This window comes from Bos mutus, chromosome 6 (genome assembly GCF_027580195.1).
Source record: "Bos mutus isolate GX-2022 chromosome 6, NWIPB_WYAK_1.1, whole genome shotgun sequence".
Classification (NCBI taxonomy): Eukaryota; Metazoa; Chordata; class Mammalia; order Artiodactyla; family Bovidae; genus Bos; species Bos mutus.
This window is the reverse complement of record NC_091622.1, coordinates 71718291-71740367: the sequence shown is the minus strand read 5'-3', so window position 1 is coordinate 71740367 and position 22077 is coordinate 71718291. Positions and strand designations below refer to the sequence as shown.

At 36.8% G+C, this 22077-nt stretch overlaps 1 protein-coding gene across 5 annotated transcripts in view; it reads left to right on the top strand.

Moving 5' to 3' along the window:
- Positions 1-2284: 2284 nt before the first annotated feature.
- Positions 2285-22077, top strand: part of AASDH (aminoadipate-semialdehyde dehydrogenase) — a 30745-nt gene continuing 10952 nt past the window's right edge. Inside the window, exons 1-11 of one of the 5 annotated variants that reach the window (XM_070372446.1) lie at positions 2285-2758; positions 4867-5137; positions 5229-5349; positions 9168-9487; positions 12316-12508; positions 17439-17680; positions 18020-18126; positions 18662-18834; positions 19266-19458; positions 20070-20185; positions 21207-21999. In XM_070372446.1, the coding sequence (XP_070228547.1) occupies positions 2722-2758; positions 4867-5137; positions 5229-5349; positions 9168-9487; positions 12316-12508; positions 17439-17680; positions 18020-18126; positions 18662-18834; positions 19266-19458; positions 20070-20185; positions 21207-21999 (2566 nt within the window). In that variant the 5' untranslated portion in view covers positions 2285-2721. Of the gene's footprint in view, positions 2759-4866; positions 5138-5228; positions 5350-9167; positions 9488-12315; positions 12509-17438; positions 17681-18019; positions 18127-18661; positions 18835-19243; positions 19459-20069; positions 20186-21206; positions 22000-22077 lie in introns of those variants that run through there. The other 4 variants (XM_005899047.3, XM_070372447.1, XM_070372448.1 and 1 more) reach the window with 4 other exon arrangements.

Below are 22077 nucleotides of genomic sequence, written 5' to 3'. Positions count from 1 at the left end.
GGACAGAAGATCTAACTGCATACAGCAGGGTAAAAAGAAGTTGGGTGGGCTGGGTATCTAGGCTTTCTCTCCCCCACTCACTGGGTGGATAATGGTGTCAGTCCCAAATATAGAAGCAAAGATACACATCGGACACTGTTCCCCACCCCCTCAACACACACACACCAAATCAAAGATGGGTGGTACATACTCATGGGCAAGTGGATTACTTACTTCGATTACTGCTACAGTTTCTTGCCACCAATGCCTAAGGACACAAGAGCATTGTGTTCTCATTCCTTTATATCATCATTTGTTGATATAAGGCTGCTTCCTCAGTCCTTTCCCTAGACAAAACAAAACAAAAACCCTGATCATTTTGTAACTGGGAAAGTGCTTCAGAAAGCCAAACTCTTTGACAGCAGATGTTTGCAGCAAAGTTAAGGATTTATTTGCAGGATGCCAAGCAAGGGCATGGGAGACAGGTGTCAGATGCACCCCTTCTTGGTCTTTAAGTTAGGGATGTTTTAAAGGGCAAGAACAAAGAAATTGGGATTAATCACCATCTTCTAACTTTTAAAATATATTTATTTACTTATTTATTTGGCTGCATCGGGTCTTAGTTGCGCCAGGTGGGATCTTTCACTGTGCACAGACTATAGTTGTGGCACACAGACTTAGTTGCTACATGGCATGTGGGGTCTTACTTCCCTGACCAGGGATAGAACCCACCTCCCCTCCATTGCAAGACAGATTCTCAACCACTAGCCACCAGGGAAGCCCCACCGTTTCTTAATCTGGTTTTGTGAGTCAGGTTGTCTGCAGTTTACAATTCCCTGGCCCGGTGATACAGGTCTGTGAGCTCATCTTGTCCTAGAGAAACAACCTGAATTTGTATGTTACTAATGATATACGTACCTACATTATATATGTGTATGTATATATGTATATGTATATATATCTGCAACAGCAATTTTAGTACATTAATGATGTTATCAAAAATAGCATTCCTTAGTGGATCAGATGGTAAGACGTCTGCCTGCAATGGGGGAGACCTGGGTTCGATCCCTGGGTCAGGAAGATTCCCCTGGAGAAGGAAATGGCAAGCCACTACAGTACTCTTGCCTGGAAAATTCCATGGATGGAGGAGCCTGGTAGGCTACAGTCCACGGGATCGCAAAGAGTCGGACACGACTGAGCAATTTCACACACACAGTCATCTGACTCTGGTTGATTAGTATTCAGTTAGCCCAAGATTGGAGAGGGCAATGGTGTCCCACTCCAGTACTCTTGCCTGGAGAATGCCATGGATGGAGGAGCCTGGTAGGCTGCAGTCCATGGGGTCGCTGAGAGTCGGACACGACTGAGCGACTTCACTTTCACTTTTCACTTTCACGCATTGGAGAAGGAAATGGCAACCCACTCCAGTATTCTTGCCTGGAGAATCCCAGGGACGGGGGAGCCCGGTGGGCTGCTGTCTCTGGGGTCGCACAGAGTCGGACACGACTGAAGCGACTTAGCAGCAGCAGCAGCCCAAGATTGATGTCAGAGGAGACAAGATAGGGAATACAGTTATGGAGGGAGGTTATGTCAGTTATGTCAGTGAGGGAAGCTGGTTTTAGGAGAACTCGGTTTCTATTTCCTCTCTGCTACCAGCACAGTATCTTTTTTTTTTAAATCACCATTATTGTTCCTGACATTTTTAATAATTAACTTACATGCCTCCAACTCCTCTAAAAAAGACTGCTATTCAGGAGCATAAGTAGCTTAAGTAACTTTCTTGACTCAGACCTGTTTTCTATATAACTCTTATTGAAAGCTGAAATGTTCTTAGTTTTCATTTAAATGCACCTCTTCCAATTAAAATGTCAGCCTTATGACAAGGAATCCGTTTGCAGGCTTCATTGCTGCATAGTCCCCCGCAAGGTAGGACAAGTTATTATTTTTTTTAAAAGTTTAATGGATGAAGTCCAGTCACTCGTGTATTTCACAATGATTTCATCGCTCTTAGCACCAACTCCAAGCGATCTCTTTCTAGCCAGCCACATCGTGAACAAGGAGCCAGTTGCTTCGAATTAAAGTTTCTCGCTCAGAGTTTCTTGGCAAGTATGAAAGGGTACGACTCCAAGGGTGTCAACTCCAAAGTCCTCGCAAACTATGTCCAAAATCCAACGTGACTAGAGTGGAGATTTGAAATGAGAACAAGCAGCAAAATGCCATCTCTTTTTGGCAGAGGCCTCCGAAGCTCGGATAAGGGGCGGGGCGGGGCAGAGTGACGCTATCTGCGCCGGGTCGCTCGTGTGACGTCAGCAAGGCGACGCGGAAGATTACGGATGAACCCGCGCCATTTACATCTCGGAAGGCTAGGCCAGATTTAAACCTTGGGAGTTACTGATTTATTCGCTGTGTGTGACGCCTTGGGTTGGGCTGGCGGGAGAAGGTCCGGATGGGCTCAGACCTCCCCGCTACCCTCTCACCTCTGGGCCTTCTGAGTGGGTCTCGACAGGAGGCGGTATCCAGTAGGGACATGTGTGAGGGAGGAGAAGTACGGCGTCATCTGGGGCTGGCTGCACACAGGTTTGCTTAGCTTCCGGGCTAGCGTTGGCCTCGGATTTGAATTAGTGGTGTCTGGCCGAATGGAGTGGTGGTGCAAAGATTAAACTTGACCATTGTGCTCTCTCCACTCACCCTGCATTAGACTCTGCACCTTATTTCAAATGTAAGGTAGCTTTTCTAAATAGCATGATTTCGAGAAGCAATTGGAAAAACGTGTTGAAAGGTAAAAAGTGCATTATTATTAATCGTAGTCGCTTCATGAACGTTAAGAAGCTGGTGGATATGGGAAAATAAAGTTTTTAGGTTATTTATCAGTATTTAAAATAACCAGTAACCTACAAGAGTCCCTAAGACCTCTCATGACTCAATAGCAGCCTCTATTGACATAAAGTTGCAAGTATCTTAAAACTTAATGATCCCGTTACATATATAATCTGTTTACCAGATTTTCCAATTTTTTCCCCCCTTCTTCTGTGGTCCCAGAAATGTTTGGACATCCATTTAGTATCCTCTATTGAAACAAATGTATTTATGATTCAGTTAATGAAAACGAAAACGTTAGACAACAAGAATAGATTTGGCCTTAATTCTCTTAAAGAGAAAACTGGCAATTGTATAGATATGTATAGTGAATGTTGTAATTTGTCATAAAAAATGGCTTTTTAAAAAATTCATTTTATCTTGTGCATCACAGAAAGAGCAAGTATTTGTAGAAAAGCTTATTAAAAATACTGCAAATATTTTATATTTAAAAGTTTGTGTTTAGAAATCAGAGTATTTCCAAACCTTATGGGTTTCAGCAGTTACTCATTTTGCTCTCTTTGAAGTGAAGTAAAAGTTGTTCAGTCCTGTCTGACTCTGGAATTCTCTAGGCCAGAATAGTGGAGTGGGTAGCCCTTCCCTTCTCCAGGAGATCTTCTCAACCCAGGGATCGAACCCAGGTCTTCCGCATTGCAGGCAGATTCTTTACTAGCTGAGCCACAAAGGAAGTCTCTTGCTGTCTTTAGGAATGTTTTATTTTCTCTAATTGATATTAATTAAATGATGTGGATGAATCAGTAGGAAAATAAGTTCAAATAAGACAGTTGTGAGGTTTTTGTTATTGTTCAATCATGCCTAACTTTTTTTTGATGAAATACAGCTTCACATTTTCTTTTTATGTGACCTGCATTGAGAAGCTCAAAGAACATTGTATTGATATAATACTTTATTGAGTTGTAATATTATAGAGTCTAAGTTTAAATGAATTTATTGGCAATTTAAAAATCAAATTAGAGGCTATTCCCTGGCTGCCCAGTAGTTGGGGTTCTGTGCTTTCACTTCTGGGGCCCTGGGTTGGATCCTTGGTTGGGAAACTAAGATCCTACAATATATGTATGTGTGTGTGTGTAATATATATGTTATAAATATGTATATTTCAAACTAGAGTATGAAGAGCTTAGTTCTTAACAGTTATAAAAGTGACTTGCTGTGACCTTTGAAAACTAAGATCCTGCGATACATATATATGTGTGTGTGTGTGTGTGTGTATAATATATATGATATATATTTCAAACTAGAGTATGAAGAGCTTAGTTCTTAACAGTTATAAAAGTGACTTGCTGTGACCTTTGAAAACTAAGATCCTGCGATACATATATATATATGTGTGTGTGTATAATATATATGATACATATTTCAAACTAGAGTATGAAGAGCTTAGTTCTTAACAGTTATAAAAGTGACTTGCTGTGACCTTTGAAAAAAGTATTATATATTAATAATAATCACAGTTTATATAGAGAGGACTAAACTTAGATAAATGTAAGGGTTTTTTTCTCTTTTTTCTATCAGAGATTGATTTTATTTTCACCTTCGTTCAGTTCCTAAAAGCAGACTTCACTTGAATTAGCTTTTTCAAAGTTTCCGTACAGGATTTTAATTATTTTAATCAACCTGTAACAAGAAAAATGAAAAAACTAAGCATATGGTACTTTGAATTTAGTTTTACTGGATAATAATTTACTTATTATTTCTTTCCTATGGTGTGGTCTGTTTTGAGAGAATTCTGCATTTCTACTTGTTTCATCCTCATCTGTGTATATACCATTGCCCTCTCATATTTGCTTCCGGTTCTGACAGGGAATTAGGTTGACTATATCAAAATTTCAACCCTGTTGTTTTCAGCAAAGTTACCATAGACAGTTCATAGTTCAGTGATTCTTTAATTGTGTCTTTGATATAGTCATTTTTATGAGGAGTGATTGTATAGAATTTCTTCTCCAAACATCCCCCCACCCCCCGCAACAAACTCCATGAAACTCCTTGTTCCCCTAACATTTCTTGATATAGAGTTCTCTGCTACCAGTGATGTTCAAATAAGCGTCAGTGAAATGACTCTTCAGGAATTGGTGCATCAGGCTGCCTCCCTTTATTCAGATAAAATAGCTGTGTGTTTTGATGAATGTAACAACCAGCCTCCAGTTTACTATACCTACAAGACTGTGATTCATGCTGCTTCAGCATTATCGAATTTTCTGCTGTTACACTGTGAGTTTCAAGGAATTCGGGAAATTGGTCTCTACTGCCATCCTACAATAAACTTACCCTCTTGGATTTTAGGGTAAGATTTTTTAGAACTGAAAATTTGATATCTTAAAGTAAGATTATTTTCAACAGATAGCCTGTGCTGACTCTGTCCTTTGTTTCTTTAGAATTCTCCACGTCCCTGCTGCTTATGTACCTGTTGATCCAGATTCACCACCAGCATTATCAGTTCATTTTATGAAAAAATGTAATCTGAAGTATATCCTTGTTGAAAAAGTGCATATAAGTGTAAGTGTGGCTATTTAAGTTTTTTTTTTTAATGTGTTTTATTTACTTCTCAGTTGAAGGGAGTCCCATCCCCATCTTGATTTCTAAATTCACTAATTCAGCGAAGTTTCTCAGTCTCAGCACTGTTGACATTTTGGGTTGGATAATTGTTATGAGGAGTGTCCTTTACATTATAAGATGTTTAGTAACCCCATGGCCTCACCTAACAGGTGTCAGTAGCACCCCTCAATTGTAACAATCAAAATTTTCTTCGGACTTTGCCAAATGTCTCCTGGAGGTATCCTCCACCATCCATGCTCCATTGAGAACCTCAATGACATGAACATATCTTCTGCCCTCATAATAATGAATTGTGAATTGCCTTGAATTTACTTTCTCTTTCCAAAGTTTCCAAAGGAAACTTTTATAATACTTGATTTTTTTTTTTTGGCCATGTGGCCTGTGGGATCTTAGTTCCCTGACCAGAAATTAAACCCATACCTCTTGCACTGGAAGCCTGGAGTCTTACCACTGTACTGCCAGGGAAGTCCCAATACTTGATACTTTTATCTTTGTATCTTTATGCCAACTTACAGTAGTCAGCAACATTAAAGAACTGTATCCGAGCTTAGATTTTGAGAAAGAGATTGGCACTTAGGTCAGATCTTTCTGGGAAACTAAATATATTATTTTTAAAATTTTTAAGTGACTGCCAGCCAGAGTCACTTCTAGTCAAGAAACACTGCCTTAGGTGCAAAATTGGTATTATATGTTAAGCAAGGGGCAGCCCATGTTTCATTATTATTTCTTCATTTTTTGTTTATAAAATATTGCCTTACCATGGAAAAAATTATAGAAAATATATTCATTTTAGCCTATTACTACCATTTCCTATATGAATCATTTTATGTTTGAGAGTAACTTAAATGCCTTTCACCTATTTGTGTATATATGCATTTGTATCCGTAATGTACATCAGTAAGACAATTCAAGAGCTTCAGGTATATGGGGGGCTTCCTATAGAATAATAGGTATTAGAGTAGGGCCTCCAGAAAGAGACAGTGAGTATTAATTTGGTAAATAAATATTTTCTGAATATACATGTATGGTTATCTGACCACAGTTTTCCTCAAATTGGTTATTTGTTGATAAGCAAAACTAAGGGTTTCCCTGGTAGCTCAGCGGCAAAGAATGTACCTGCATTGCAGGAGACCCAGGTTCAATCCCTGGGTCCGGAAGATTCCTCTGAAGAAGGAAATGGCTACCCTCTCCTGTATTCTTGCCTGGAGAATTCCATGGACAGAGGAGCTACAGTCCATAGGGTCTCAAAGAATCGGACATGACAGAAGCAACTGAGCACGCACACACACACAAGCAAAACTAAAATGAGAGCGTGAGGTTCAGTTTTTTAAACAGCCTTGATGAAAGGTTTGTAGATGGGGTGGTTGGGTGGAAGAATTAATTGTCAATATCAAGCTAGTCTTTATAACTGCATATAGGAAGGAGTTGGATACATAACAAACTCCATAAAAAGTACCTTGCTTCCTTTTCCATAATTTTCATGGTGGTGTAAGTGTTCTTCTGTCAGTTAACACAAGAGCAATCAGAGGTATTTATTGAGCATCTATTGTATGCCCAGGATCTCCTAGAGTGGTGGTTCTCAGCTGGCCATGATTTTACATGCCAGGAAACATTCTGGCAGGTCGAGATATTTTTTATCATCATGATGGAAAGGGGATGGTACTGGCTTCTGATGGGTAGAGGTCAGGGATTCTGCTCAAAGTCTGACAGTGTACAACCCCAACAAAGGTTTATCTGGTCCAAAATGTCAGTAATGTTGAGATTGAGAAAGCCTGCACTAGAACAGGGTGTTTGGGAGGATATTATTAGTATCTGAAAGTAACCTAAGACAGGATTCCTGCCTGGCAGTTGCTTTTATAGTTTCAGAGAAAAGATTAGTACTTGCAAGGTCTACATAATATGATATCACCCTAAGCGAAGTATACATAACCTAGTAGAGATAGGACAGTTTTAATGGAGAACAGTGTTTGAGCTTGGTCTTACGAATATGTGGGCCTTAAATTTTTTCTTTTTTTTTTACATTATAGAACATACTACACTCTACCTAATAAACACAAAACAAGTACAGACAGAAAACACTGCTGGCTCCTGAGTTGTGACCTTTTCCTCTCATTTATATTAATTTCTTTATTGTGGAAACTTGTTATACTTCATTAAGCTGCTATTTATCAACCTAAAAAGATATACTTAAAGGAAGCTTCTGTTTTAATCTGTTTCCATCTACCAGACAATTGAGCCAGAAATTCAGCAATCTTAGGCTCACTCCCTTTCCAGAAAGTCACCAAACTCTACTGGTTCTTTGTTCATAGGCCCTTTCCATTCATTTCTGCTGCAACAGACTCTTCAGGCAGATATTCAGTTCAATCGCTCAGTCGTGTCCGACTCTTTACGACCCCATGAACTGCAGCACGCCAGGCCTCCCTGTCCATCACCAATTCCCGGAGTTCACCCAAACTCATGTCCATTGAGTCAGTGATGCCATCCAACCATCTCATCCTCTGTCGTCCCCTTCTCCTCCTGCCCTCAATCTTTCCCAGCATCAGGGTCTTTTCAAATGAGTCAGCTCCTCGCATCAATACTTTGGCCAAAGTATTGGAGTTTCAGCTTTAGCATCAGTCCTTCCAATGAACATCCAGGACTGATCTCCTTTAGGATGGACTGGTTGGATCTCCTTGCAGTCCAAGGGACTCTCAAGAGTCTTCTCCAACACCATAGTTCAAAAGTATCAATTGTTCGGCGCTCACCTTTCTTTACGGTCCAACTCACATCCGTACATGACTACTAGAAAAACCATAACCTTGACTAGACGGACCTTTGTTGGCAAAGTAATGTCTCTGCTTTTCAGTATAATGTCTAGTTTGGTCATAACTTTACTTCCAAGGAGTAAGCATATCTGAATTGTTCTGGAAGTTCATTAAAGGCACTCACTTACAGAATTGCATATCATTCTCTTCTTGACAAGCAAAGTCTAGTCTATGCTATTGCCACTCTCAGTTGGATGCTGTCACAGATTACGATCTGAACTCCTTGGTTTTGAGGATATAGTTATTAAGGCTTAGCAACTCATCTCTGGTCAACAGCACTACTCATCTCCTCTCCCCCGATTTTGCAGCTTATTGGAATGCTTACTGTTCTAACACCAACATTGTCAGGTCAGGCACTGTTTATTGATTGTCTAAATACCCCTTTTCTTTATTTGGAGAATAGCTGTTTATAACACAGACATTACATATGAAGAATCAATCTCTGACCTTCCAGGCAAGTTAAGTTCAGCCTTCTCTGTTTTCATTCACATTTGAAGCATATTTCATTACCACATCACATTGCACTGCAGATGTGTGCTTTTGTGTCTCTATGTTAAAGGTGAGTTTTAAAATAAGGATAGCACTTTACTCTTGGAGATTTCTATTTTTCTTTTTATTCCTGGATAAAGTGCAAGTGCAATTAACCCTTGAACAAACTGGGGATTAGGGGTGCCGAATCCCGTGCAGTGGAAAATCTACCTATAACTTTACAGTTGTAATTCCACATCCCTAGATTCATCTAACTCAGATGGAGTAATACGTATTTACTGGGAAAAACCCACATATAAGTGGACCAGTGCAGTTCAAACCCATGTTCAAAGGTCAGTTATACTTAAAAAAAAAGGCCATGCTAAATCAGTAAATGAATACTCAGTATTCTGTAGAATATTAAACTTAATATTCTATATAATATTAAACTATATAATAATAAACTTTGTCCCCCATTTAATACAGAAATTCAAGTCTTCCTATGAAGCATTATTGAACTATGATATGCTTACAGTAGAACATAATGACCTAGTACTCTTCAGACTTCACTGGAAAAATGTCGAGGTGAGCCTGGTGCTAAATGATAGAAAAGAGAAATATGAAAAAGGAAAGATGACAAAGAGTATGCATTCTGAGAGCAGCAGTGAAGAAAAGTCAGAAGAGCACATGGATATGAGGCAAAAGCACTGCTTGGCCTATGTTCTCCATACGTCAGGCACTACAGGGATACCTAAGATTGTCAGAGTCCCTCATGCATGTATAGTGCCAAACATCCAGCATTTTCGGTAAGTTCTGTTCTTAGAATCCTTCTTCAGAACTTGAAATTTAAAGGAAAAAATGAGTTTTGAACTATCTGTTTTTTATAACTCTTGTTCTTATTTACAGTCCTAAGTAACCTGGGTCTCTTGTTTCAGCTATATCTAAACTTCAGTTCTCTGCAGAGTAGGGCTTTACCCGTTTGATCCAGACCTGGAGCCAAATAGCAAATGATATGTTTGGAAATTTTGCTTCTTAATTATTAATAAGAGAGGAAACATTCCTAGCAGGGGTACTGGCAGAGGTATGGGAGAAAGGAGTTTGGCTTGCTAGAGTGCATTGGGTCTGAGCTGAAGAGCAGGAGACTTATGACCTGAGGGGCAGGAGCCTGATATCCTCTGTTGGAGAAGTTTGAACTTAATCCAAAAGGTAATAAGGAACCATTAAAAAGTTTGCATTTCATTAAGTTTACTCCTGTAGCATTGTGGAGTTGGTTTTACTGTTAGGGCTGGGAGATAAGTAATCTCTGTAAAGTTGAGATTCTCAACTTTTGAAGAAAGAAGAAAATAGAAGGGGAAGGGAACCAGACAGAAGTAGTCTTAGGAAATCGAAGGAGGAAACAGAAGTAGAACTAGAAACCTCATGAGACACATATGTAATTTTATGTCATTGTGAGTTTTATGTAATTAAAAAGTTTTTAGCAACCCCATTTAAAAAGTAAAAAGTGAAATTAATTTTAACAATATTATTCAATATACCCCAAATATTATCATTTTAATATGTAATCAGTATAAAAATTATTAGTGAGGTATTTTACATTCTTTTTTGTACACTAGTTATTTTCAAGTTCTAGAGTGTATTTTACACTTTACACATCTCCGTATGGAGCAGCTACATTATTAGTGCTCAGTAGGCACAGGTATCTAGCGGCTGCCATATTCTGTGCACAGATCTAAAAGGAAGGAATGGTTAAATGCTGCAGAGGTGTCTGCTGTAATTGACAGTTCTGGTCTTTAATGAATTTTTGCTTCTAATGCCCAGAGCTGAAGACTGTACAGGCTAGAGATAAGAAAATGAGGGATAAAGATATGGAAACAGCAAAAATAAGGTGTTATTTTCTAGAAACTAGTTTTAATAGAAATGAAAGAATTATGGGAAGGTGTACTTTTTTTTCCTTTGCTTTTAGATGGGAGAGCTGTAGGCTGGACATCAAGAATTGGTGGAGAGGATTGGTTTGGATAATCAAGTAGAAGAAATATGGTAAAGGAGTTAGATACTATGAGATAGGAAGAGATGATATTTAAAGTACTGGGTGGATATACACCTTCTTTAGAAATGGTTAAAATTGGAGCTTATCTACATAACAGTAGGGGAAAGGGAGGGGGAGAAAAGGCTTCTATGGGAAATACAAATAGGTTTCTTTAGGAAAGACAAAAGGAGATAAACTGTGGTAATGTTGACCTGTGCACATGAGAATAGTTTTCATCATCTTCGGGGCCATAAAAGTCCCCTGTAGAGGGTAGGGGGGGCGGGGGGGGTTTATGGTAGGTTTATTCTTGGTGCGCTTTCTGGGAGTAAAAGTAACCCTGAAGATGGAATTTATAGCAGTCTCATTCCCCAGAGGTTTCTGCTGTCAGTCAGATAAGGAAAGTTCCAAGAAGGCTTCTTTCTGCATCTGTTGAAGCCAAAATGTCTTCAGCTTGAAATAGTTTTTATACCAACTCTGGGGTTCCAAGTGGGTCCCCACAAATACCATATTTTAAGATATTTTGAAGTTAAGGTAATTCCTAATTCTAGATAGAGTGAGTTTTTTTGTTGCTAATTTTTTTTTTCTTGGCTGTGCCAAGTGACTTATAGGATCTTAGTTCCCCATCCAAGGATTGAACGCAACCACAGCAGTGAAAGCACCGAGTCCTAACCTGGAGTGCCAGAGAATTGCCAGTTTTTTGTCTTTAAATTCAAGCAGTGTCTTCATCTCATCACTGACCATCCATGCTCAGTAATATCCTTACCACATATATTTTGTTCTGCTCTTTGTTGAGATACTGAGAAAAAATGCCAAATAATGAGAAAAGGGAGTCAGGTCTCTATTGATCATCACTGAAGATGTAGTATAGAGTAAGTCAAGGTTCTACCAGAAAAGCAGAACCAGGAGGATTTATCAGGGATCTCTTAAAAGGAGTTTACTTATACTTGTAGAGGCTGGGTATCAAGACTGAAGTCCATTGGGTAGACAATTAGAAAGGGTGATTGTGAATAGACTGAACCCAGTGGGCATGTGCTTGTCTACAGGCAAGTCAGGAAAGAGAATCCAGGGGAAAGGGAGAATAATTGCTGACCCAGCTGCTCTATGGAGTCTCTTTTTCAGAGAAAGCCTAAACACGCTCTCTCTTTTTTTTGGCCGTGCCATGTGGCATGCAGGATCTTAGTTCCCTGATCAGGGATTGAACTCATGCCCTCTGCATTGGGAACACAAAGTCTTAACTACTGGACTTCTGGGGGAGTCCCCTAAACACTCTCTTAAAGGCCTTCCAACTGAGAAAAGCCTGCCAATCCAGGATAACCTCTGTCTTAATTAAAGTCAGATGATTAGGAACCTTAATTATATCTACAAAATCCCTCCAAGTAGTGCCTAAGTGCATAAAATATGTCATAGTAAAGAGTAGATATTGCTTAAAATGGCTTTTAACCCTTATATATATAAAGAAGAGTTCTAGAATTAATAGCACCATTTTGTTTAAGAGAGAAAAATAAATCGGGCTAATATCTGGAAACTTAATGATCATAAATACTTTTTTAGGATATATGTTTACTAAATGTTAGGCATTTCTCATAATTACATTCTCTCTTGCCTTAGGGTGCTTTTTGAAATCACTCATGAGGATGTTTTGTTTCTGGCTTCACCTCTGACCTTTGATCCTTCTGTGGTGGAAATATTTGTTGCTTTGTCAAGTGGTGCCTCTTTGCTTATTGTGCCAACTTCTGTCAAAATGGTCCCATCAAAATTAGCTGCTGTTCTGTTTTCCCATCACAGAGTGACTATTTTACAGGTACATTTTATGAGCAAATAAAATGTTTTGTCTATCATTGTTCAATATTGTAAGTGTGTTAGAATATATTTTGTATTTCTATAGCTCTTTACAGTGGATTCATGGTAATCTAGTTAGATTATCAAGGGCTGTCACCTGATGATGTCACTTTTTGTTTGAGAATGAAAAAAAATCAGTTCTGTTTATTTAGTAGAAAATTCTCTTACTATGCAATTTGTACATATTATAATAACTAAAGGAACTCGACTTTACTCAGACCTGTTGAGATATGCCTCTCCTTTCTTAAAGTTTTGAATTTATTTTGTATCCCACTAAAAATTGGTTTAAGTAAGTTAAATTATAATTGACTTAGAAATTTAGATTTTCTGGTTTTTACCTCAGTATATTTATATTAACCTAAAAAAACAAATATTTAAAAAATTTTTCATTTTAAAAGATTTTAAAAATATATCTGAAAGTATGTGACTGGTACACTAGCCTTAAGATATTTCATTGTAAGTGGTTAATTAATAGAATTATATGCAGATCATGATAAATAAAAAATTCTAAAAATGAGACTTGAGAGGACATTAAATTTATTCCCCAGAGACAAAATTTGATGCTGACTTTCCTTTTTGGGCAATGTGTTTTTCATCCTATTAAAAAAAGTCATGCACATATATAACTATAGATATAGATACATAAATGAAATCATTATAGCAATGTGGCTTGCTGGGTATCAGTGATATAAATTTTCTCATCTGTTGGTGAATTATTCTGTGAACCTGGGCAAGATTTTAATATAGCTTTTATTTTCCTATAAAATTCAAGGAGCATAAAACATATGATAAATTCCTTACTAGATTTGAGTGGCAGTTACTTAGAGAAAGGAAATTTCCCTTGTATGTCGTCAGTGTGTTGCTGCTGCTGCTGCTGCTAAGTCGCTTCAGTCGTGTCCGACTCTGTGCGACCCCATAGTCGGCAGCCCACCTCTTTAAATCTGATGCCCTTGCTTAATGTTTTAGCACAATCTCAGATAAATTTACTTTAGCATTGGTTTTTAACCTTTTTGGGATCATAGATCCTTCTGAGAAATGGATACATACTTACTAACTCTGTTCCCAAAATACAGCAGTTTCACATATAACTTCATTGTGATTTGATATAACTCACAGTATATACTTACTTGAAATATTATTAGCAGATCACATTTGAGTTTGTAAGGGCTCCTTGTACAGATTTTATTTACTAATAACCTTGTCCAAATCTAAGTGGATACTAAGCAAGGGTCTTAAAAGCTTTCAAAGAGAATATATGCTATTAAAGTTTTAAAAATTTGAAAAAATAGAATATCTTGAATTGTTGGGGAGAAAGGCCCTAAAGTGAAATGGACTAAGTGTTTGAGGAAATTAAGAACCTCTTTATTTCAGGAGTAAGGAGTTTTCTCTTGTGAAGAAAGGCTCAATATTTGGTTTCTCACAAACCTAAAGTATATTTGGGCATTTTTTGCATACTCTGGGTAAAAATGTTACATTATTTAAATTTCATGCCTTTTAAAAGTGAAACGTTATAGTTAGAGCAGAATCTTAGCTTTCTAGCTACCAAATTATCAATATAAGTGTTTTGCATTTTTACATGAATTTCTACTTAGACAATATAGAAGAAACTGTAACATTTTCTAATTGCTTTTTTCCCTTGTCATTTGCTAAGTCCTGTTTTCTTATGCCTATGACGATTGGTTACAAAGGATATTGAGTTGTATTGTGCCACTAAATTCATAATTTCCATTTATATGAGTATCTGAAAAGTGTTACTGTGCTTTACCTTGCTAAATATTGATAGTTGTGCGTTCATTTATAGAGTTCAAAGTTGACATTATACTTAACACTAGAAATTAGGCCAGAATATTTCAGATTCACCTTATTGAAAATGGAGAACAGAACCATTGGCCATCATTTTTTTTTTATGATTTTATTTATTTTTGGCTGTTCTGAGTCTTCATTGTTGCCAGACTTTTCTCTAGTTGTAGCAAGTGGAGGCTACTCTAGTTGCAGTGCGTGGGCTTCTCATTGCAGTGGCTTCTTTTGTTGCGGAGCATGGGCTGTAGGGTGTGTGGGCTTCTGTAGTTGTAGCACATGGGCTCAGTAGTTGCGGCTCCCAGGCTGCAGAGCACAGGCCCAAGAGTTGTGGCACATGGGCTTGGTTACCTTGCAGCATGTAGGGTATTCCTGGGTCATGGATCAAACCCAGGTCTCCTGCATTGGCAGGCAGATTCTTTAGCACTGAGCCACCAGGGAAGCCCTCAGCCATCATTTTGACAGGAGATTTTCCTTATGATAAGACTCTTGGTGGGACAGTTAAGAACTTAACAATAAGTACATGCTGGGATGTAGGGTCAACCTACTACTTAAATATTTTGACATGCTGTAACCTTAAATAACCTCCCTGAATTAAAATTCAGGTTGTTCTTTTAGCTTTTATTGAAAGAAGCCATTTAAAAATACTTACATGGAACCTGTGACTATGGCCAAATGAGGAGACTGGCAAATCTTCTCCCCCAAAAAGCAACTATAAAGCTGGAGAAAATTGACAAAAATAGCTATTTCCACACTTGGAAATCAACTATAGACATACAACTATCTGAAAAGTGGTTATGTTTTTAAAAACTGCTGCGTTTTTAAACTGGGAGTCTGTGGCCTGAAGTTTCAGTGGTGAGGAGGGCAAGCACATTGCTGGCTGACACTGAGGCTTCACGCATGCATAAGAGATACAAAAAGGCCCATGGAAAATACAAGCTGGATTAGACTTGAAAATGACTTAATTTTGAATAAAGAAGGCACAGCGCCAAAGAATTGATGCTTTTGAACTGTGATACTGGAGAAGACTCTTGAGGGTCCTTTGGATAGCAAGGAGATCCAACCAGTCAATCCTGATGGAAATTAACTCTGAATACTCATTGGAAGGACTGATGCTGAAGCTGGAAGCTCCAATACTTTGGCCACCTGATGTGAAGAGCCGACTCATTGGAAAAGACCCTGATGCTGGGAAAGATTGAGGGCAAGAGGAGAAGGGGGCAATGGTTGAAGGATGAGATGGTTGGATGGCATCACCGACTCAATGGACTTGAACTTGGGAAAACTCCAGGAGATGGTGAGGGACAGGGAAGCCTGGCTTTCCGCAGTTCACAAAGAGTCGGACACAACTTGGTGGCTGAGTACCAACATCAGTCAATTCCCAGATTCATCTGTATGGACAATCTGTCCAAACATTGGTTGACTTCTGAGCTATATAGACACAAGGTGACCCTAAGGAAGTAAGACTTGAAAATAAGAATATATATTTTATTATTTATTTTTTGGCTGTACTGCACAGTTTGTGGAATCTTAGTATCTCCCCCAGGGATTGAATCTGGGCCACAGCAGTGAAAGCACCGAGTCCTAACCACAGGACCTCTAGGGAATTCCTGAATATGTATTTTAAAAGTCAACTTAGCAGCAACATTAGTGGCCACGTATCACAAGGGAGACAGAATTCACATTTAGCCTGGCAAGTTACAAACAAATAAGCAAACAAGAAATCCACAACAAAACATTTCATAACAATAAAAACGGTCAGTATATCAAGAAGTACATTGTTATATAAACAAGATGATATTTGCCTAAAATTAGAGGTTCCAAATACATGAAGCAAAAATGGACAGAACTAAAAGGAAAAACAAATTGACTCAATGGTGTGAAATTTTAATACCCTACTTTCAGTAATTAAATGAAAAACTAGACAGAAATCAGTGCACATACAATAAAGAAGACTTGAACCTTCTCAGCCAAATTCCATGTGCAGAGCACTATCCACCAAATTCAGAGTACACATTCTTTTCAAGTAAATTAAACATTTCCTAGGATAGAGTGTATGCTAGGCCATGAAACAAGTCTCAGGAAATATAAAATGTGTTGATGAAAAATTAGTCAATCTAAGAAATAGAGAATTTTATTTGAGCTAGCTTGAGAATTATAGCCCAGGAGACAGTTTTTCAGAAAGATCTGAGGACTGTTCTGCCTGTTAGAAGTCAAAGCACCGTTACATACATTTTTGAAAAGTTATACATTGAAGTGACATATTGGTAGTTTACATAGTCCAGATCTGCATGTATAAGACAAGTCAGTGGGTCATTTCTGTTTTTTATATCCTACCCAGTCTATAGTATTTTGTCATAGCACCCTGAATAGACTGAGACAAAAAAGAATGAACTATTGATACGTATATCATGAATCACAAGGCATTTTCACTCACTACAGAATGAAAGAAGCCAGGTTATAATAATACTTGTTGTATGATTCCATTTTATAAAACTCTAAAAAATGTCAACTGACTATAAGTGACAAAAAAATAGATCAGCAGTTGGCTGGAGGAGGGGTCCAGCTGGAGGGTAGAATTATAATGGTACATAGGTAATTTTAGGGCTGAAGGATATTTTCATTATCTGGATTGTGGTGATGGTTTCACCAACAATATATCTCAAAATTTGTACACTTTAAACATGTATAGTTTATATGTCAGTATTATCTTAATAAAGTTCTTTTTTAAAGTCTTTACTCATTGTGCTGCTTAAGCACATTTTAAAAACACTTAATACACTTTTTCTACATAGAAATAATGAAAGAGGAAATGTAAATTGATTTTATAGATTTTGTTGTTTTTATCTTTAAACCTTTTTGTCTATAAATTGCATAATGAAACAATACTGTGCTTAAGTTTTTTACTAAAGCAAATTTATATCAACATTAAAAAGGTAATGCTGCTTCAGTAGGTTTCCAAATGCAATTTGCCATTTAGTAAACACAGCCTTGATTTCCATGTGAGCTCCCAATGTTAAACTTTGAACTAATTACTACAATTTTTTTTTTTAAGAAGTGAAGGGGAAAAAAGTAGTTTATTTTTGATGTATTTACAGGCAACGCCAACATTGCTTAGAAGATTTGGATCTCAGCTCATCAAGTCAACTGTTTTATCTGCCAGTACCTCTCTTCGCATATTGGCCCTTGGTGGTGAAGCATTTCCATCATTAACTGTTCTCAAAAGCTGGAGAGGAGTGGGCAATAAAACACAAATATTTAATATTTATGGCATCACAGAGGTATCAAGTTGGGCGACTTTCTACAGGATTCCAGAGAAGATTCTTAACTCTACTTTGAAGTACGGGTTTCTGTTACTACGAAGAGTAGAGAGAGGGTATTTTTCCAGTGTCTTAACACAAATAGTGTTTTTGATAGGCACTGGAGTCATTATTTTAGAAACACTATTTTATCTAGAATTTTATGCTGGGAATTCAGAAAACTGATACTACAGATTCTGCTAAAGCTTTTTGTAACTAAACAGATAACTTTTCCACCTAACCTTTTCCACTGGGCAGTCTTTGAATTATAACAGAAACTTTTTTTTCTTCATTTGGAACAATGTGATTTAAATATATTGGTGAATATTTTATTCAAGAGAAAATTTTAAAACTTGGTTTGGGTTGTTGTGTTTTCATAGATGTGAATTGCCTGTACAACTGGGATTCCCACTGCTTGGAACAGTAGTTGAAGTCAGAGATATTAACGGTTTCACAATTCAAGAAGGCAATGGCCAAGTATTTTTAGGTTGTTCTACATTTGTTGATTGGGAATGATTTTTTTTTTCCAAGGAAAAAAGTCTGTGTTTTTATTCTTTCCTCAGTTTTTCTTAAGTCTAGTACTCTTTTTCAGTGATGGTAATTTTTAGTCTCATCATCACAGTCAATGAAACATTTAATAAGTCACATGATTATTTTAGATAACTGTGTCTAATACTCTAAGGGAAGATAGAAAAGCAATTTGGGAACTGTAACTTGGTTGGTTGTATTTCTGTTTATAGCCTGAATTTTATTTAATTAGAATATTTAAATTTTTAAAATTATTTTTAAAATGTTCTTAATCACATATATATTTTTAGAAATAAATTTTATCACTGTGCTTATTTTACTAGGTTGTTACTGTATATAATTTTATCAGATAACGTTTAAAAGTGAGTCCCCAATTTTATATATATATATTAAAACTTTTAAACTTAGTAATGGAGCTTTTGAAAATGTTCTGATTTCATGGTTTTAATTTTCCCTAAATATTTTTATTACATTGGTGTTTATATCTTGTGAAGGTGGCAGAAATAGAGTATGTTTTCTCGATGGCGAAGTGACGGTACCACTTGGCACAATGAGAGCCACAGGAGACTTTGTGACTATAAAAGATGGAGAGATATTTTTCTTGGGACGAAAGGACAGTCAGATCAAACGTCATGGCAAACGTCTTAACATAGAACTTGTACAACAGGTAAACTGTTCAAATATTAAATATCTATTAACATACATAGGTATTAGAGGCAGCCATAACTAATTTGCTTTGCCAGGGTTCTCTATCAGTATTATTTAGACTTAAGACTTTTGTATTAATGATGAATTACAATAGAAGACATGGATAATTCATTGTGTACTTTACTCTCAGGTTGAAGAGAGTGGTCTTTTTTTTTTAAATAAGTGACAAAATGGATTTTTATAACTGTGAAAGTAAATTTATTTTGCTCTGGGAGCTATCGTTTTTGGAAAACACTAAGAACCCTGTGTGCTGCTAATAGTGATGGTAGGAAATTTTTTTTTTTTTTTAATCTCTAGGGAATTCCAGAATTTGATTTGTTGATTTCAGAGCATTTAGGAAGTTTATTTTTAAATGTCTTCATTGGCAGATTTGGATAATCTCTCTCATAGATTGCTGAAGGTCTTCAACAAGTGGAGTCTTGTGCAGTTACATGGTATAACCAGGAAAAATTGATTTTGTTCATGGTGACTAAAAAAGATTTAGTAAAGGATCACATCTTTGAAGAACTGCAGAAACATCTTCCAAGTCATGCCATCCCAGATGAGCTTGTGTTAATTAATTCTCTGCCATTTACATCTCATGGTAAAATAATTTGAAGCTGCTTTGTTTCAGTGCCAAATGATTGTAATTGTGTTCATAACTAGTTTAAAGACCACTTAAATCCTTATCGTTATAAGTAATACTAATATATATTGTGGTAGACCCTTTGTTAAATACTTTGTAAAAGTAATTCATTTTATCTCAGAAAATCCTGTGAGTAATTGGTATTATTCCCATTTACTGATGTGAAAAATAAGGCTTAAGAGGTTAAGTAATTTTCCCAAAATCACATTGCTAGAGTTGAAATTCTATTGAGAACTGTTTGACTTCAAAACAGGTACTCTTAATCACCAAATTCTTTTACTTTCCCAATTTCATCTTTAATATTTATTTCAAAATGTGGTAATTGCTTAGTAAATAGTACTATTTCTTTAACTCTTTAAATGAGATGAACATTAGCCCCTCCTTTCTTCTTATCTGATACTTACTACATTCTGGATAGCATGGGCTGCTTTCTTTATTATTGATCATCTATGACAAACTATTCTATAGGATTTCTAACCTTAACAATGAAAAATGTGTCTGTTGTGACTAATGAAGATATGAAGGGTTCAAGCTGAAATTTAAAAGTTGTTTTTTTCTTTTATATTAAGGCAAAATTGATGTTTCTGAGTTAAATAAGATATATTTAAACTACAGAGACTTGAAGTCTGAGTGTAAGCTCAGTGGAAAAGAGGAGCTTTGGGAAAAATTACACCATTTGTGGAAGGTACAACTTTTAAGATACAAATTTGTTGTTATAAAGAAGTCATTGTATATCTTCGGGGAATGTAGCATCCTAATAAGTCTGATAAAATTTTCTAAGAATGTTAACTGCTGTCCAGATGTTAAGTAGCATAGCTTTGTTTATTCAATCTGTATTAAAAGTTAGATTCTGTAGTGCAAGATTAGATTAAGCTCCCCGTATAGAGATTTATTAGAAGTGAGGTAGTAGTCATGAAAGGCACAAGTAGACAAAACTTGTCTTGCTGTACAAGTTTTCCCTAAGCAAGGCAGTTGAGTACAGTTACACTTGTCAGAGTAGGAAAAATAGCCCACTCTTGCTGTACCACAGCCTGTGGTATAAAGGCTTTAACATCATTATTCCAGAAGTTTCAATGATGTGTATATTTCTGCTTAAGGGAATTTATATTATTTATATATATATAAATATATATACACACACATATAAATATATAGACACACACACATATATATAAAACAATCAAAAACTTTTTTGAAATATATATATTTACCTTTGATTTATAGGTCAGTGTAATTTTTCTTAAAATACAGTTTTCTTAAAGAAGGATGTGTTTGTATAGTCTTATCTGAAAAATAGAGGGTATCTAAATAAAGTATTATCCACTTCATTTTTAGATTAAGGAAAAATAGTTCTGATATATATATGTGAAGTTAATGAAAATAACTATCCCTATATTTAGAAATATCAGATGTTATTATCTTGTGGGTTTTATAATTAGTAAATCAGATGTTTTTATAATTTCATTTCTTATTGTATGGGCAGGAAAACTGCTCTAAAGGGAAGTATAATTTGCAGTCCTAGGGTAGGCTTGTCACACTGTTGGTAGGATGATGAGGGTCTCCTTTACTATATAGAAAATCATGTTAAAATTTATTTTGTGTGTTTTGTGTTCATCTCATTAATGTTAGTACTGTCACTTATATTCGTGTAAATGCTGATTTTAGGCCTCGAACATCAATGTATTTCTCCCTTCTCCAATCTGTAGTCTATTCTGAGTCTCTCAGAAGATGCTTTGAAGATTCCTGATGAGTCACTCTTCTTAAATAGTGGTGGAGATTCCTTGAAATCCATACGGCTCCTCAATGAGATTGAAAACCTTGTCGGCACATCAGTACCTGGGCTTCTGGAAATTATTCTCAGCAGTTCTATTTTAGGGATTTACAATCACATCCTTCAAACAGTGTTTTCAGATAAAGATCTGACACTTAGCAAGAATCATGCCATGAAAAGAAAATTCAACGTTACTCAAGAGGAAACCAGTGGAAAATCTTTACGTCAGGAAAGTGTCATGCCTTTAAATTGTGACAAGGAGATCAGTGCTTTTATTGCACTGAGCAGAGGGAATCAGATTTTGTCTTTGAATACTGATAGGTATTTAACTAAGTTGGGACATTGCCCTTCAACCTATTCTTCTGATTTAAATTCACAGACTGACATTCAAAATAGAGAAAGCCTAAATACTCCACCTCTTATTGGGAAGTCAGAAGATCCATCCTGTGTTGTAGAAGTTTCTGAAGAGGAAACACCTGTGATTAGGGCTGAGAAAATGGAGTTTCGTGTGAGGTGGAGGTCAGACACAGGCAAATGTGTGGATGCTTCACCTCTGGTTGTAATACCAGCTATTGATAAGTCATCTGCAACTGTGTACATTGGCTCCCATTCTCATAGAATGATAGCAGTTGATCTTTACTCTGGAAAGGTGAAATGGGAACAGATTTTAGGAGATCGCATTGAATCCTCAGCATGTGTATCTAAGTGTGGAAACTTTATTGTAGTGGGTAAGTTTCTGAATTTGAGGTTTATAGAGTTAAATGGAATTACCATATGAAAATATCAGTAGAACCAAGTTAAATTTA